General features: G+C 47.2%; 1 protein-coding gene across 1 annotated transcript in view; it reads left to right on the forward strand.

Moving 5' to 3' along the window:
- The window catches only part of SH3RF3 (SH3 domain containing ring finger 3), a 338026-nt gene that overhangs the window by 216649 nt on the left and 105867 nt on the right, over nt 1-15510 (forward strand). The window contains exon 4 of the mRNA XM_063087182.1: nt 10694-10789. Within this exon, the coding sequence (XP_062943252.1) occupies nt 10694-10789 (96 nt within the window). The remainder of the gene's footprint in view (nt 1-10693; nt 10790-15510) is intronic.

The raw sequence follows: 15510 nt of genomic DNA on the forward strand, positions 1-15510 counted from the left end.
TCCCCACGGGAGCTGCAGGACATGCAGTGCAGTGCCGCTCTGCTCTGATGCCCAGCTCACACCCCCTCGCCCACCCCAGTCCTCCAGGGCTGAAGGGATGCTTTGAGCTGGCAAAAGCCCTTTTAAAAATACCACCACAGTTTGTTCTGACCAAGTCAGACTTTCATTTTGTCAGTGTCACCATAAGACTCTTCCCTGGGCCTTGTTATGCTGCGGAATGTTTGTTTAATCACCATTTCCCAAAAGCGTGGGAATTCTCTCCTTTGTGAATTAACCCAGCATTAATTCCAAACTATGCTGTTCTGATCGGGGAGACAGACTCAGATGGATAAAAATCAAATATAGAGAGAGTTTGGGCTCCAGAGTCAGGTAGACACAAATTCAAATCATGACACTTTTCTTTATTGTATGGTGACTTTGGAACATTAACTTAGTCTTTGAATCTCTTTTTTAACTGTAAAATGGAGTTGATATTAGGATTACATGAGCAAAGGCATTTAAAGAACTGAGCTGAAAATAGGCTTCCGGTAAGTATTTGCCATCCGCCTCTCCTTTCCTCCTGTCTCAGGAGAAGTTGCAGTCCGCAGACGGTCCATTTCACTTTTCCTGTCAGCCCGGAATACACAGAGGAAAATAAATATCCTTCCTAAGGCACATACTGAGAGTGCTGAGGATTTCTAGGACTAGCCTAACTCCTGCTTCCCTGGGGGCTAAATCTCAGAGGGGATTGCCCTGGGGGTGTGAAGTCGGCTCGGGCCCCTGCTGTTGAGGCCACCGTCCCCATTGCAGCCGAGCCAGCCAACTGGTTACACCTCATGATGTGCCACGTCACCTCTGCTTCTTTCTGAGTGGGAATCAGGAATGCTCTTGGGGTGGGAAGACTCAGAAACTTTTGCTTTACCCCCTTTCTGTATCTGTAAACCAAGCAAGATGAGCCCAAGGAGAGCCGGGGGCTCCTGCTCTCCTCCTTCCTGAGCACCCTGCTTGGGCTACTTTACCCTAAAAGTTTACTAGAGCAGCTCAGAGGGGCCCAGAGCCCCTTTCTAGGCTCTTGGATTCCTGGACACCTCCTTCCAGGCTCCATAGCGGACCTGAAACCCCCTCTGTGTACTGACCGTGCCTACCATGGTGACGGAGGTGTATTTGATAAGGTGTTCCACTCGGGGGGACCCAGACCACACAGGAGCCTCAGAGCTGCTGCAGAATGCCCCTGCCCAACCCTTTCTTTTAACATCAAGGTGGAATTCGGAGAAACTGTACCGACAACAGTTTTGATTTGCAGATAAAGCTTGGGATATATTTGAGGCTTTGTAAAGAAATATTTTCAAAACTTATGCAGAATATGAGCCATACCCTGCACCCTGGACCTGCCTCCAGATCCCTGGACTGCAGGCTCCCTGAGAGGCAGCTGGAGCAGCCCTTCAGACCTGTGTCACACAACGCCTGCAGCTTCTCGTCTCCCCTCTAGTCAAATGCCATGTGGGTGCCGCCTGTAAGACCTTGCCCAGCCCAGCGCATGCTCCCTTGCAGGCCGTGTTTTGTTGCTAGCCCCAACTCACTCCAGGCCAGGCTGGTGCTGTCTCTAGCCCTGTCGTGTGGCAGAGCACTCCACCCCTAAACCTCCTCTGTGGCCCATTTCCTCCTGAGCTGTAGGTGTTTATATCATGTGATACAGTCCCCCTGAGGGCACAGGAGGGATGTGCAGAAGTCCCTGTAGGAAGCTGAGCGTGCCCTGCCGGGTGTGGCGAGGGTCATCAGGTCTTGTGATTCCCTGGGTCCGTTCACTCTTCAGACGTCTGTCAGCACTGAGTCATGTCTAGGTGCTGGCTCAGTGCCAGGGATGGGGAGGGCGCACCATGTGCATGTGTGACTGTGTGTGTGGTGGGGGAACTCCAAGCACAAAAGGCTGTGGCATCTGACCTCTGACCTCTCCCCTTCCCGTGGGCCCTGACACTACTGGAGAGGTCCGCCTCTGCATCCCTTTGAGCATTCCAGGCCCTGGCAGCCTCTGGAGGTCAGATGGGTGAGCGAGATGTGCGGGTGGGAGGAAGCTCCTGGACCAGCAGGCCAGTGGGACTCGGGAGCAGGGCACACCTCCTCTGTGGGGTATTCGGCGCTAACGAGTCCGGTAAGGGCCTCACCACAAAGGGCAGGCAGCTAGCAGAGGTGCAATTTTGTATTATTTCAGCAACAAAAGGCTGAGGGAGCTTTTGAGCTTTTCTCTTTGTAATTTTCCCTTCTGTGTGTGGTACAGAGTAGGTTGGGTGCTGCCTGTGGGCGCTGCCTGGGACAGCGCTGGGTCCTGGCTGAGCAGGCGGCCCGCACACAGGCCCAGCATGCTGAGGACGCCCAGCGTCGCTTATTTCTTCTTGACTGCAAATGAGAGAGGAGAGTGGAGGAGCTTCTGGGCCTCCAGGAGAGCAGGGCTGTTGGCGGCTACTCATGGCCCTTCAGAGACCGTTTCTGCGTGTTTTATATGTGCTATCGCCACACAGCTCGTTTAGGAGAGTAAAATACTCGGCTCTTAGACGTTGGTTTGTCCAGAGCTGCTGAAGGAACTCTCACAGGTTTTCAGTGATTGTGGCATTTTAGGCTGAGCCCTGAAGTGCTTAACATGTGAGCTGTGACATTTACTGAGATGTCCCTTTATGGCGGCATCAAAGGACAATTGTTCTGCCAGCGCCTCAGTGGCCCCAGGAACGGACAGGGAGGATGCACCAGCGCTCTGACCTGTGGCTCCCGCTTCTCACAGAGGCCCGTGTGTGTCAGCAGCTTCCCCTTTCCCCAAGAGGAAACGAATCCAAAAACATTGGGGGCAGCAGGTAAAGGAATTGAAAATGCAGTTCGAAGGCTGCTGTCCGAGGGTGGGGCCTCCCACTTCCCCTGCATCCTTTGCAGATGGGCTTCCCACTAACTCTTGGGGGAAAAGGCAGTATAGTTTCTTGATAGCCCCATTAGGTTCACAGGCCGACTCACACTCATTTAGGACCACCCTGAGACCACTGAATGCAAAGGAGAGCTGCTGTCATATGGCAATGGCATTTGGTGTATCTCCAAAACTTGGAAATGTCAGAGAACAGGGAAAACAGCATATGGAAGTCCACCGACCCCTAGCAAGTAATGAGTGTTTGACATGAAACCTGTGAATAAGATTGAGCTTTGCACCTGAAAGTGAAATGACATTGTGGAAGCAAGTTTCATTCATAAACTTGAGTGCTGCCATATGCCAGCAACTTGTCTCGCACCTGACTCTCAGAGACATCTGTGGTGTCTGGTTTGGTTTAGTTTACTCGTCTACAACAAGCGATGGTTAATAAACTGGGACTCACTGGCTAAATTCTGTGCCACCTGTTTTTGTAAAGTTTTATTGGTACCTGCTGTGCTTTCATTTATGTGTTGTCTGCAGCTGTCATGCCGCAGTGGCAGAGTAGTTGGCCTGCAAATCCTGTAATATCTGGCCCTTTCTAGAAAGCGATTGCTGACCTGTGACACAGAGCACAGCACTATGGAGGCCGGGGGCACAGGGGTTGTGCCTGTGTGTCCCCATAGCATAGCTTTGTTCTGCAACTGTCGGGAGCCTGCTGTGTTGAGTGTGTGTGCCTATTAGGAGAGAGTGAGAGGGGAGCTCTGGGGTGCCCTCCGTGAAGCAGCCAGTTAAAACTCACGTCCCTCCTGTGCACATCAGACTAGTCATCCTCACCTGTGACCTCACATAGTGTTTCGAGGAGGGACGTTTCTCCATATACCACAGGGTCTGCAGAGTGGGTGCCCCCTGCCTCTTCCCCCATATGCACTGGCCATGGGTGTTGAAACATGGCAGTGAATCAGAGTCCTGATGTGAGCCAGCTGTGGAAATGGCCCTACACTGGGGCTGGAATGTCACATTGTTTCCAGAATGCACTAGATTCCCCACGGGTGGCCCTGACTTGCTGGAGTGTTTTCACTGCCCTGCACTCAAACATTCCCCTTTGGGGGCTGTCCCTGTTGTGTGGGTTGGGTTAGAGGCACAGCTGTGGGAACCCTCCTCAATGTTATTAGGCAAAGGTAGCTTCTTATCTTCACGTGAAGAGGGGAGCTGGCACCCTGTGCCCCATCTTCTCCCAGCCCAGCCTCTACATCAAAAAGGGGGGCCAACTAATGGGAGCTTTCTGGGTCCTGCCACTGTCCTGAGGTCCCTGCCAGCCACAGGAACTGGAGCACTCCCAATTTTCTTTGAGATAGCACAGACACCTGCCACCAGGGACAACCACACCACAGCGGGGCCCATGTTGGATGTGCATCTCACAGCCAAGTGGGCTGTGCTGAAAGCACCTGCTCATGCTCCAACCTCACGGCAGCACAGCAGGACAGCTTGGATTTGGGAATCCACCTACTGTGTGATGGTGGGGTCTTAATGTGACTAAACTATATCAGGTGGCGATCGTCTCCTCACAGGCAGGCCTCCCTGCCCTCCTGGGGCATGACCCCTAGGGAATGCTCGTGTATATTTGTGACTCAGTGAGGAGCAGCTTGGCCCTGCTGGATCCTGAGAGTGATAACAGGTCCCCTGGCCCATGAGGCCCTTCCTCATGTTAAGCCTATCTGCTATCTGCTGCCCAGTGACTTGGAGCCCTTGGTGCTAATCCCACCCTCCCAGTGACCCAGAACAAGCCCGGCCCTTCGGTGTGGTAGTGGTGCCAAAGCTGAAGGATGGGACCATGGCCCCCACAGCTCTCCCATTTCCCCAGCTCAGAGATGCCACCTCCTTCCCTGGCATTTGTATGACTTGGGTAAGGACTGTTCATGGGACATTTGGTTTCCTCAGTACAATATCCCTTTAGAGACCTGTTAGACCACATGCAGTATTCAAGTTGGGCTGTGACTTTCCACACTGGACTGACCAGACACACTGGATCTTTTTTTAAAAAGCCTTTTTATATAAGTATAGCATTAATATACCGAAAATTCCACTATCATAGTTATGCAGCTTAGTGTCTGCCACACAAAGAATGTGTCCTTATAATCACTACCCTGTCAAGAAACAGCGTAGTAGCAGTGCCCTGCCTGCCACCGATCACCTCCCCTTCCCTGTTGGCTGACTGCACAGTGTGTTTGATGCTGAACTTCAGATGGATGGACTCACACATGATGCTTTGCTTGGCTCTGTCTTCACTCAGTGTCACATCTGTGGCCACACCACGTTGTCGCAGGCACTGTAGTGTGTTCATTTCCATTGCTCTGTGATGCTGTTACCTTTTAAAAAATAGACTTTATTTTTTAGAGCAATTTTAGGTTCACAGCAAACTTGAGCAGGAAGTGCAGAGATTTTCCATATACCACCTGACCCCACACATGCACAGCCTCTCCATCATCAACATCCCCCATCAGAGTGTCACATTTCTTATAATCAGTGAACCTACATTGACACATCATTGTGACCGACAGTCCAGAGTCTACATCAGGCTTCAGTCTTGGCATGCTGTGCATTCAGTGGGTTTGGAAAATGCATAACGACAAGGACCCACTGTTATAGCATCACATGGGGTATTTTCACTGCCCTAAAATCCTCTGTGCCCTGTCCGTTCATCTCCCTCTCCCCTGTAACCCCTGACAATCACTGATCCTTCTACTGTCTGTACAGTTTTGCCCTTTTGAATTCCAGCTGGAATCATACAGGCATATTGGCCTCTCTCATAGTATGCATTTGTTTCTTCCATGTCTTTTCATGGCTTGGTAGCTCATCTGTTTCATCACTGGATAGTGTTCCCTTGTCTGGATACACCACAGTTTATTTATCCATTCATCTAGTGAAGGGCATCTTGATTGCTTCCAAGTTTTGGCAGTTATGAATAAAGTGCTATAAACATTTGTATGCAGGTTTTTGGGTAAACATAAGTTTTCAATTCCAGGCAAATACCAAAGGAGCATGATTACTGTATTGTATGGTAAAAGCATGTTTAGTTTTGTAAAGAACTGCCAAACTGTCCTCCAAAGTGGCCACACTGTTTTGGATTCCCACCAGCAGTGAATGAGGGTTCCTGTTGCTCCACATCTTTGCTGACATTTGGTGTTGTCATTTTTCTGGTGGCCATTCTAATTTATGTGTAGTGGTATCTTGTTTTAATTTGCATTTCCCTGATGACATATGGTGTGGAGCATATTTTTATATTCTTATTTACCATCTGTATATCTTCTTTGGTGAAGTGTCTGTTAAGGTCTTTGGCACATCTTTTAATCAGATTGTTTTCTTGTTATTGAGTTTTAAGAGTTCTTTGTATATTTTGGATGGCACTCCTTTATGGTAGTTGTCTTTTGCAAATATTTTCTCGCAGTCTGTGGCTTGTCTTCTCATTCTCCTGATAGTGTCTTTTGCAGAGTACAAGTTATTAATTTTAATGAAGTCTAGCTAATCAATTCTTTTTTTCATGGATTGTGCCTCTATTTTTGCATCCAAAACATTATTTGCCAAACCCAAGTCATCCACATTTTCTCCTACATTATCTTCTAGGAGGTTTATAGTTTTGCATTTTACATTTAGATCTGTTATCCATTTTGAGTTAATTTTTGTGAGGGACGTAAGGTCTTTGTCTAGATTCGTGTGTGTGTGTGTGTGTGTATCCAATTATTCTAGCACCACTTGTTAAAAATACCATCTTTTCTCCATTGGATTGCCTTTGCTCCTTTGTCAAAGGTCAGTTGACTATATTTATGAAGTCTGTTTCTGGCTATTCTGTCCCATTCAATTGATTTATTTGTCTATTCTGTCATCAGAACCATGCTGTCTTTATTTTTACTGGAAGTCTGGAAGTCGGGCAGTGTTAGTCTTTGTTCTTCTCTTTCAATATTGTGTTGGCTTAGTCTGGGTCTTTTGCCTGTCCACATAAACTTTAGAATCAGTTAGTCGATACCCACAAAATAACTTACTGATATTTTGATTGGGATTGCATTGACTCTATAGATCAAGTTGTGAAGAACTGACGTCTTGACAATATTAAATTTTCCTATCCATGAACATGGAGTATCTCCCCATTTAAGTTTTTCTTTGATTACTTTCATCAGAGTTTTGTAGTTTTCTTTTTGTAGTTGTTACACATATTTTACTATATTTATTCCTAAGTATTTCATTTTGGGAAGGGCAAATGTAAATGGTATTTTGTTTTTAAATTTTAAATCCCACTTGTTCATTGCTAGTATATGGGAAAGCAATTGACTTTTGTATATTAGCTTTGTATGCTGCAACCTTGCTATAATCTCTCATTAGTTTTAGAAGTTTTATGGGCAGTTCTTTCAGATTTTCTATGTAGGTGATAATGTCATCGTGAATAAAGGCAGTTTTGGGTTTTTTTAAAAAAATCTGTACACCTGTTATTTCTTTTGCTTGTTTTATTGTATTAGCTAGGATTTTCAGTATGATGTTGAAAAGCAGTGGTGTGAGGAGATATCCTTGCTTTGTCCCTGATCTTCGTTGGAGAGTTTCAAGTTTCTCACCGTTAAGGATGATGTTAGCTGTAGGTTGTTTGTAGATATTCTTTATCAAGTGGAGGAAGTTCTCCTCTATTTCTAGTTGGAGTTTTTATCATGAATAGATGTTGGATTTTGTCAAATGATTTTCCTGAGTTTATTGATGTGAACATGTGATTTTCTTTTTTAGCCTGTGGATACGATGTTTACTTTAACTGATTTTTGAATGTTGAACCAGCCTTGCATACCTGGGATAAATACTACTTGGTCACAGTGTATAATTCTTTTTATACATTGGTGGAGTCAATGTGCCAATGTTTGTTAAGGAATTTTGCACCTAAGTTCATGAGGTATATGAAGTCTGTAGTTGTCTTTTCCTACAGTGTCTTTGTTTGGTTTTGGTATTAGGGTAATGCTGGCCCATAGACTGAGTTAGGAAGTGTTCCCTCTGCTTCTGTTCTGGAAGAGATTGTAGAGAATCAGCATAATTTCTTCCTTAAATGTCTGGCACAATTCACCAGTGAACCCATCTGGCCTGGTTCTTTCTGTTTTAGAAGTTTATTAATTATTGATTAAATTTCCTTAAAAGATATAGGCCTACTGAGAGTGTCTGTTTCTTCTTGTGTGAGTTTTGGCAGATTGTGTCTTTCAAGGAATAGTTTAATTTCATCTAGCTTTTCAAATTTGTGGGCATAGAGTTATTTATAATATTCCTTTATTTTCTTTTTAATGCCCGTAGAACACATAGTGATGTTCCCTCTTTCGTTTCTGATATTAGCGATTTGTGTCCTCTCTCTTTCTTTATCAGTTAGCCTGGCTAGAGGCTTATGGATTTTATTGATCTTTTCAAAGAAACTGCTTTTAATTTCACTGATTTTCTCTCTTAATTTCCTGTTTTCAGCTTCATTGATTTCTGCTCTAATTTTTATTATTTCTTTTCTTTTGCCTACTTTGGCATTTGCTTTTTTTTTGCCTAGTGTCCTCAAGTGCAAGTGTTTTTCTAGTTTATTTGCCTTTTTGTTTTATTTCTGCTGTTTTTAATGTAGAGTATTTAGTTTTTCTGTAGTCAGATTTTTGTTATCATGCCTTGAAATACCTTCCCCAGCTCAAGATTAAATATCTATTTATATTTTTATCTTGGACATTCAAGTTCTTTTTCCCCTAACATTTATGTCTTTAATCGTTATGGAATTTATTTTGGCATATACAGTCAATTTGAGAACTATTTTTTTTAATGTTTAGCCAATTTTAGTCACATTTTATAACTGATTATTGCTAGTATATGGGAAAGTCAATGATTTTTTTCTGTATTTATTTTAAAACTTGGCAGCCTTTCTTAAATTCTAATTTATTCTAATTTTTAGTTGCTGTTCTGTTTTTCTAGGTAGAAAATTGTATACCCTTCTTTCTAATGTTTATAATTTTTCTTTTCTTTTATTTCTTTGGCTCTAATTTCTAGACTAGTGTTAAATAATATTTGTGGATATTATGCAGTTTTTTTTTACCAACAGTAATCTTGTGTTTTCTTTGTGTTTACAAAATTAAATTTATTTTTGTGATATTTGGTGTTGCAAATACTCTGACATGTGGAAAGCCTTTGATTTCTTTTCCTTCTGTGTGAGCAGTGAGGTCTTGGGGCTACTTGGCTTACCTGGGCTGGGCTGGTGGCTGGGCTTGGGACCCTGTGGTTATGAACCTGTGAGGGAGCAAGGCCAGGAGGTCAGGGCATTCGGTGCACACCTCTCCACACCAGGCCCACACGTGGCCCTCATGGTTCCTCAGGGCTGAGCACTGCTGCAGGGCAGCCCTCTGCCTGTTGTACCAGCCTGAGGCTGCTTGCCTCGCACCATGGGAAGGGGTTTGAGTCCTCTAGGATGCCTGTAGCATTGTCTGGCCAGTAATATCCATTGGAAAAAGAGGTATTCTGACATCAAAAAAAATTTTATTGCTTGGTGTTTTTAAAGCTGGAGATTTGGGGGTGAGAACAGGGAGAGCAAGCGTGTGATTGCCCTTGATCGCCCACACTCTGCCCTGAGCTCACAAGAGAGGGAGATTTGGGGAGACCTTGGAGGAACTGCCCAGTGCAGAGCCCGTCCCTGCTTCTCCCTCTGTGTGTCCTTGGAACGGCATATCTGGCTCCCTGAGAGCATTCTGCGTCACCTTCAATGAGCAGTCTCCTGACCTAAAATGTCTCTGCGTCTGACCCTGAGCAAGCCTGTAACCCCATATTATTGCTTCACATTACAGTGCGATGGCTGTTTGGAGGGGCAGACGGTACATGAAAATCTAATAGAGATTGCTCCATGGGGCTGCCCTTGGCACAAGAGTCTGTGGTGGACCAGCTGGTCTTCTAGCAGATTGCAGATTCCAGTGACGGGGGGATTGGTTGGGAGGGGGATGTCCAGGATGCACCCTGGCTGCTGAAGGAAGGGTGGTTATGGAGAGGGGACAGAGACTAACCAAACGCCCCAGTGTGGACATCAGTTTTGCCCCAGGCTGTCATGGGGTAGTCTCTGTCCCTCTTGATGCTCGCTACATCTCTCTTCCCCCAGGGCTCCTCTCTTTTCTTCCCCCCGTTGGTCCCCATCTTCTCTCAGTCCTTCTGTCTCCTACCCCCACGCACATGGCCCTGTCATTTGTGCCTGTGGCTCCTGCACCTGCAATGGTGTCCTCAGCATCTCGTTCCTTGCCCACCACCTGCTGACCAGCCTCAGCTCCCTAAAAGTGCTACTTCCTCCTTCTCTTTGCCTCTTCCTTTCTCCTTCCATCTGTTTCCATTGTGTCCATCTCTACTTGGTGTTGTCTGACATGCCAAAGAATCTAAGAGGTTATTCAGAGGTTTACGTGCCCATGACTGTAAATAAACGTAGTTGGGTTATTTTTTTGTTCTTTGATGGAGCCAGAAACTTAAAACATTTTATACTTAGCTGGATTTATTTTCATTCAAAATGTTTTTATTTCATTAAATAAATGATAGGAACATGAGTTTTAAATGCTAACTGTATTGTAAGTTGCCAGGCTTTTCATCTGGGATCTTTGCAACTATGATCAGTGGCCTCAGAGAGGAAGGGAGGGAGAACCTGGGCAGGGATGGAAGTTTCATGTGCCAGAAAATGAATGGATAACACACCCTCTCTGAATCATTCCGTGGAGTCTCTTGTTAGCCTCAATAATACTAACCGTCTCCATTTTCTTTTTTGTTCTGTGTGTATGTCCATGGGCTTGTCTCCACGGTGGGCTCCGGAAATCTCAGGATGAAATTTTGACTGTGCTCAGAAGAGTGGACGATAACTGGGCAGAAGGCATGCTGGGCGACAAGGTCGGGATCTTCCCCCTCCTGTACGTGGAGGTAAGGTCGTGCGCTGGGCTCCTTTTTTTTTTTTGCCATTATTGTTTGTTTCACCAGAGAAACAAGAGATCGGCTACTCCACAGTAACCTAGGATCAGAGAGCTGCTGTGGTGAATTTTGATTCAAACCACCAGGTCACTGCTATGAGAACTACCTTGGCCAGTTTTGACTGGTCTGCCCCAGGCCTGGCTACCCGTCATTTCACTGTGTAGGTGATCATGCCCAGGCCCTCACACGGACCTTCTCCGCGTTTTCACAGGACACTGTGCCTGGCACCCATTCTTCTGAGACGCTCCCAGGCCCTGCTGCTCTCATCTCCCCAGCCCCCGAGGAGAGGAGCCCAGACCCAAAGGCAGCACCTCCCTTTGACACTGCAAGCAGGTCTGAAGATTTGAGCAACACATCCGATTGAGAGTCACTAAAGCAAAGCTGATTCGAAGCCACTTTGAGACCCATTAATTTCCTGTCCCCTTTCTATAACTAAGAAGCACTGGGTTGCTAGCGAGTACATCTTGGACAGTTGCTGGGCAGGAAGTGTCTCAGGCGTTAGCTCTCTAAGTGCCTGTCTGCCATGGGCTGTGGGGGGAGGGGAAGTGTTTGCCCACGGCGTGAGCATCTGCCATTTGTCAGTGCCAGGCCACGTGCGTACAGCCATGAGCTGACTGTGTGCTTTCAACTGTAACACTGGAGCACCGCCCATGAACTGTGTCAGCTGTGTGCAGAGTACCTGCTGTGTGCCGAGTACCTGCTGTGTGCCACACACTTCTAAGCAGGTTTTCATCGAATCTTCCCAACAGTGCAGGCATATAAAAGTGCTGAATGCCCCCACTTTGCAGATGAGCAAACAGAGATGCAGAAAGGTTGCACAATGTTCCTGAGGTCCTGCAGCTGACAAGTGGCAGATCATCTTGAGACCTGGCCCTCACCTTCCTGTCCCACTAATGGACACAGTTAGTTCAGTGTGGAGCTCCATGCTGCTGTCCACCTGCCTGACACCCTTGAGGGCTAAGGAGCCGCAGGAGAAGGAGCCAGTAGGTGACAGGGCTGGCTTTGTCATGCCTGCCTCCTGGCATGTGGATGCAACTTCAGCATGGCATCCAAGGCCTGTGCAGTTTGACCCTCATCTATTTTTCCAGCCTCATCTCACACCATTTCCTACCCTCTTCCCCAAATATTTTGGACCAGTGGTCCTCTCACATTTACTTTGGATAAGCCACCCAGGAGGTTCTGAGACCCACCTGTAACAATGACAGTAAGTCTGCACCACACACACCTCCCTCTCTATCCACTTGTAAGAGTCACGATTTTCCTAAGTACTTTGTAAATTTCCATGTATCCGTACATTTGCTTCACCCTCAGGGGTGTTCTTCTCTGTCCTGCTGCTTAAGATCAAAGCATTCTGTGCATGAATACTACGTACAATGTATTGAAGTAAAAAATCTGAGCTCTTAGATGAAAATCTGAGCTCTCAGACATTTTTACCCAGTGATACTTTTTTCCCCACACAGAATCTTACAAGGATGCCCAAAGACACATACAAAGATGTTCATAGACACTTTATTATGGTAGCACCAAACTGGAAACAGCTCAAATGTCTGTCAACCATAGACTAGCTGGGCCAAGCATAGCATGTCCACACAGTGGAGCAGTGTCCAGCAATGACCTCTCTTCCCTCAGCTCCTGGGCACAGAGATCCAAAAATTTCTAGGTTTCCCTTCTGTGGTTTGTCAGCACCATGGCTTTGGAGGTAGAAGCAAAGCCCAGAATTCAGGCAGTGAGGGAGCTTATGTGCACTTGCTCCTGGCCCTGTAAATGGGACCGGGAGGGATTTGAGGGGACGTTGACCATGGCTGTGGCACAGGCGAGTGTTTAGTTTTGCATGGGGGTGGCATAAGCAGCCTTCTCCAGGGGCCTCCTGTCTGGGGTGACTGCAGTCCAGAGGAGTCCTGAGGCCTGGCAGGAAACAGCAGATGTGTCTGCAGCAGCAGCGGGAGCAGCCTCCCTGAATGTCTGTTCCCCGTTCTGCAAAGCTCCACCCCCATGCCTGCAGCCCCACGACATCACTCCCTGAGCTGCATACTCATGTCTGTGGCTGACCAGTGAGGGGCCCAGACCCCCCGGTGGCTCTCATGTCCTCTCCAATTCCCTCATACCTGCTCTGATGTCCTCAAATATACCCTGATATGGGCAGAGAAGTCTGACTTTGGGCCCCAGATCTAAGCCCTTTGTCAGGTGTCAATTCGGATGTTGAACAAATCCTGTGTGGTGTTTGGGAAAACTGTGGATGTGATGCTATTTATAGATCCTGGAAAAAATAATGGCAGCCAATAGTTAAATCTCGATTTAGTCAAGTAAATGTAATACCCCCCAAAAGTAGTAGAATTTACTGATGACAACTACTCCCCCTTTGAGTTCTTGTCTTCAGCATGGTATTTATAATGTACATTGTCAGACCACTTTGTGCTAAGCCTCAGTCAGTTGCAGCATTGAACTGAGTTCTTCCTGTTCATGGAGCACAGTTGTCTCCTGGCCACTTTATATTTTTACAAAGGCAGGATATTATTTTGAACCTCTGCCTCTAAATACGGCGTGAAAGCATTTGGTAATTACTTATAGGCACAACTGACAGTTTTCATTGGGAACAGAATAATTCTGGTGTTGTTATTCATTGTGTGTGTTCTGTGCTATTTTAACGCTGGGAACAGCTCTCCCATGAGTTGGATTTGCCATCTCACAGTGCTAGCTGTTTCTTCAACTTGGTCTTGTTGGTTTTCAGCACCTTGGCTAGGGCAGGTAGGATGTTTTCAGGCAGGAAGGTGAGGCAGGGTGTGACCTCTAACAAGTCCACTGCAAATGTGGCACAGTACCCTTTCTTCTCTCCAGGACCCAACCAGACCCCATCTTATAAGGGTGGTCAGGCTGGCAAGTCCGCCAACATGAGCTTTGGAGGGGACAGACATTCCACACCAAAAAGTCAAGAGGCATTCATCCCTAGTCTACAGTCGTGGTCTCTGTCTTTCCCTCCTCCTTCCAAAGAGAAATTAGCATGTTGGGAACACCGGGAGAGGTGGGAGAGGATTGGGCTCTACTCCTCTGCTCCCAGTTGACCTCTGATCCCTCCTGGAGGCCCCCGTCTGAGAATGCTGGACTGGGAGTAGGACCACCTCTGTTTCCTGGGCTTCACTTGCCCTGGAGACCACGTGGGCTGTTTGATGCTTCTGAATCGAATTTCTCCCTCCATAAAATGTGGAGTGCCGTTCCAGAAGGCCACATCAGGAGGATCCAGTGAGGTGACAGACATAGCCTACGAGGATGGTCCGGCTTCCCACAAAGTGCTGGTTCTACAGTAACCGGCATCGGGGTCCAAGTGCTTCTGGGTGATGTTCAGGTTCTTGCTGGCTTCTGAGGAGCACCACAGCCAGCTGTCCTGCACCTCTCGCCAGACCAGCGAGTGGGCCCAAGCCACAGGGGATGTCCCGGGTGAAGTGCACCCTGTACTAACCTTCCTCCCTCCCCTTCTTAAAGCATTGTTCAGACTCCATGAAGTGCTAGCAGGAAGTCTCCCGGCATTAACTGGGGGCAGTTTGCGTCTTCCTGGCCTGCTTCCTCATGCTGGGTACCTTCAAAGCTGTTAGGAGTTGCAGGAGTGTGTGTGGACAGAGGGGTCTGGAAGGGACGTTGATATTGGACACTACTGGGGAGCCACAACCCTCCCAAACCAGGTTAGCGTCCTGGCAAAGCTTTCATAACAACTCACCCTGATACAGTTTTAAAATGAAGGACAGGCAGCCGGGTCTCTTCGTGTTTCTGCAAAGCAGTGAAGTAAGCCTGGTGTGGCTGCAGCTGCTCCCCGTGACTCTTCGCATCTCACAACCTCTCCCGCGGCTGGGTCTGCCTTACTTACCCTGGAAACTTCTGTAGAGATTGCACTTCACCAAAGCGCAAGTGTCCTCTCCTGTGGGGGATCTGTTTGAAGCATGCTGCTGAAATCCCTGCTCTCTGTGCTCGGAGGCGGAGAGTTCTCGTGCCTGATAGACAGTCGATGGGCGGGCAGCCCGTCTGCAGTGGTGTCCTGGGTGAGTGCTTTGGGTGTGTGCGGCGAGTTTATCTCATTGTTTTTTCCATTGTGCAAGTTCAACTGGAGTCTTCTTTTATGCCTGTGTCTCTCCTCAGCGTACTCACACATGGTCTGCCTCTGAACACAGGAAGGGTAGTCACAGTAGATGTCCTGATGTACGGTCACCCGTCATTTCTGGGTCTAGCATTACCAGTTGATTCTTCTCCTTGTTATAGGTTATATTTTCCTGTTTCTTTACATGCCTGGTAATTTTTAACTGGGTACTGACTTAGTGGATTTCACTTTTTTGGGTGCTGGATGTCTTTGTATTCCCACAAATATGCTTGAGCTTTGTTCTAGGATGTCACTAAGTTAGCAGACACAGTCTGATGCTTTAGCGACTTGCCTTGAAGTTTTGCTGGGGCTGGCCGGGCAGCCTTTCCTGGAGGGCTGGTTTTCCTACTGCTGAGGCTATAGGCTTCTCTGCTCCACACCCCGTGATTTACAAGGTCTCCACTCTGGAAGGTGGGAACGCAAACTTCTCCCAGCTTTACGTGAGCCTCAGGGGTGGTTCTGCCTTCTCCTTTGGAGTGGTTCCTTCTCCAGTCCTGGTGGTTTCCTCATGTAAATGCCCCAATCAGTTCTCAGTGGAGACTCGAGGGGG

Source organism: Cynocephalus volans, chromosome 2 (genome assembly GCF_027409185.1).
Source record: "Cynocephalus volans isolate mCynVol1 chromosome 2, mCynVol1.pri, whole genome shotgun sequence".
Classification (NCBI taxonomy): domain Eukaryota; kingdom Metazoa; phylum Chordata; class Mammalia; order Dermoptera; family Cynocephalidae; genus Cynocephalus; species Cynocephalus volans.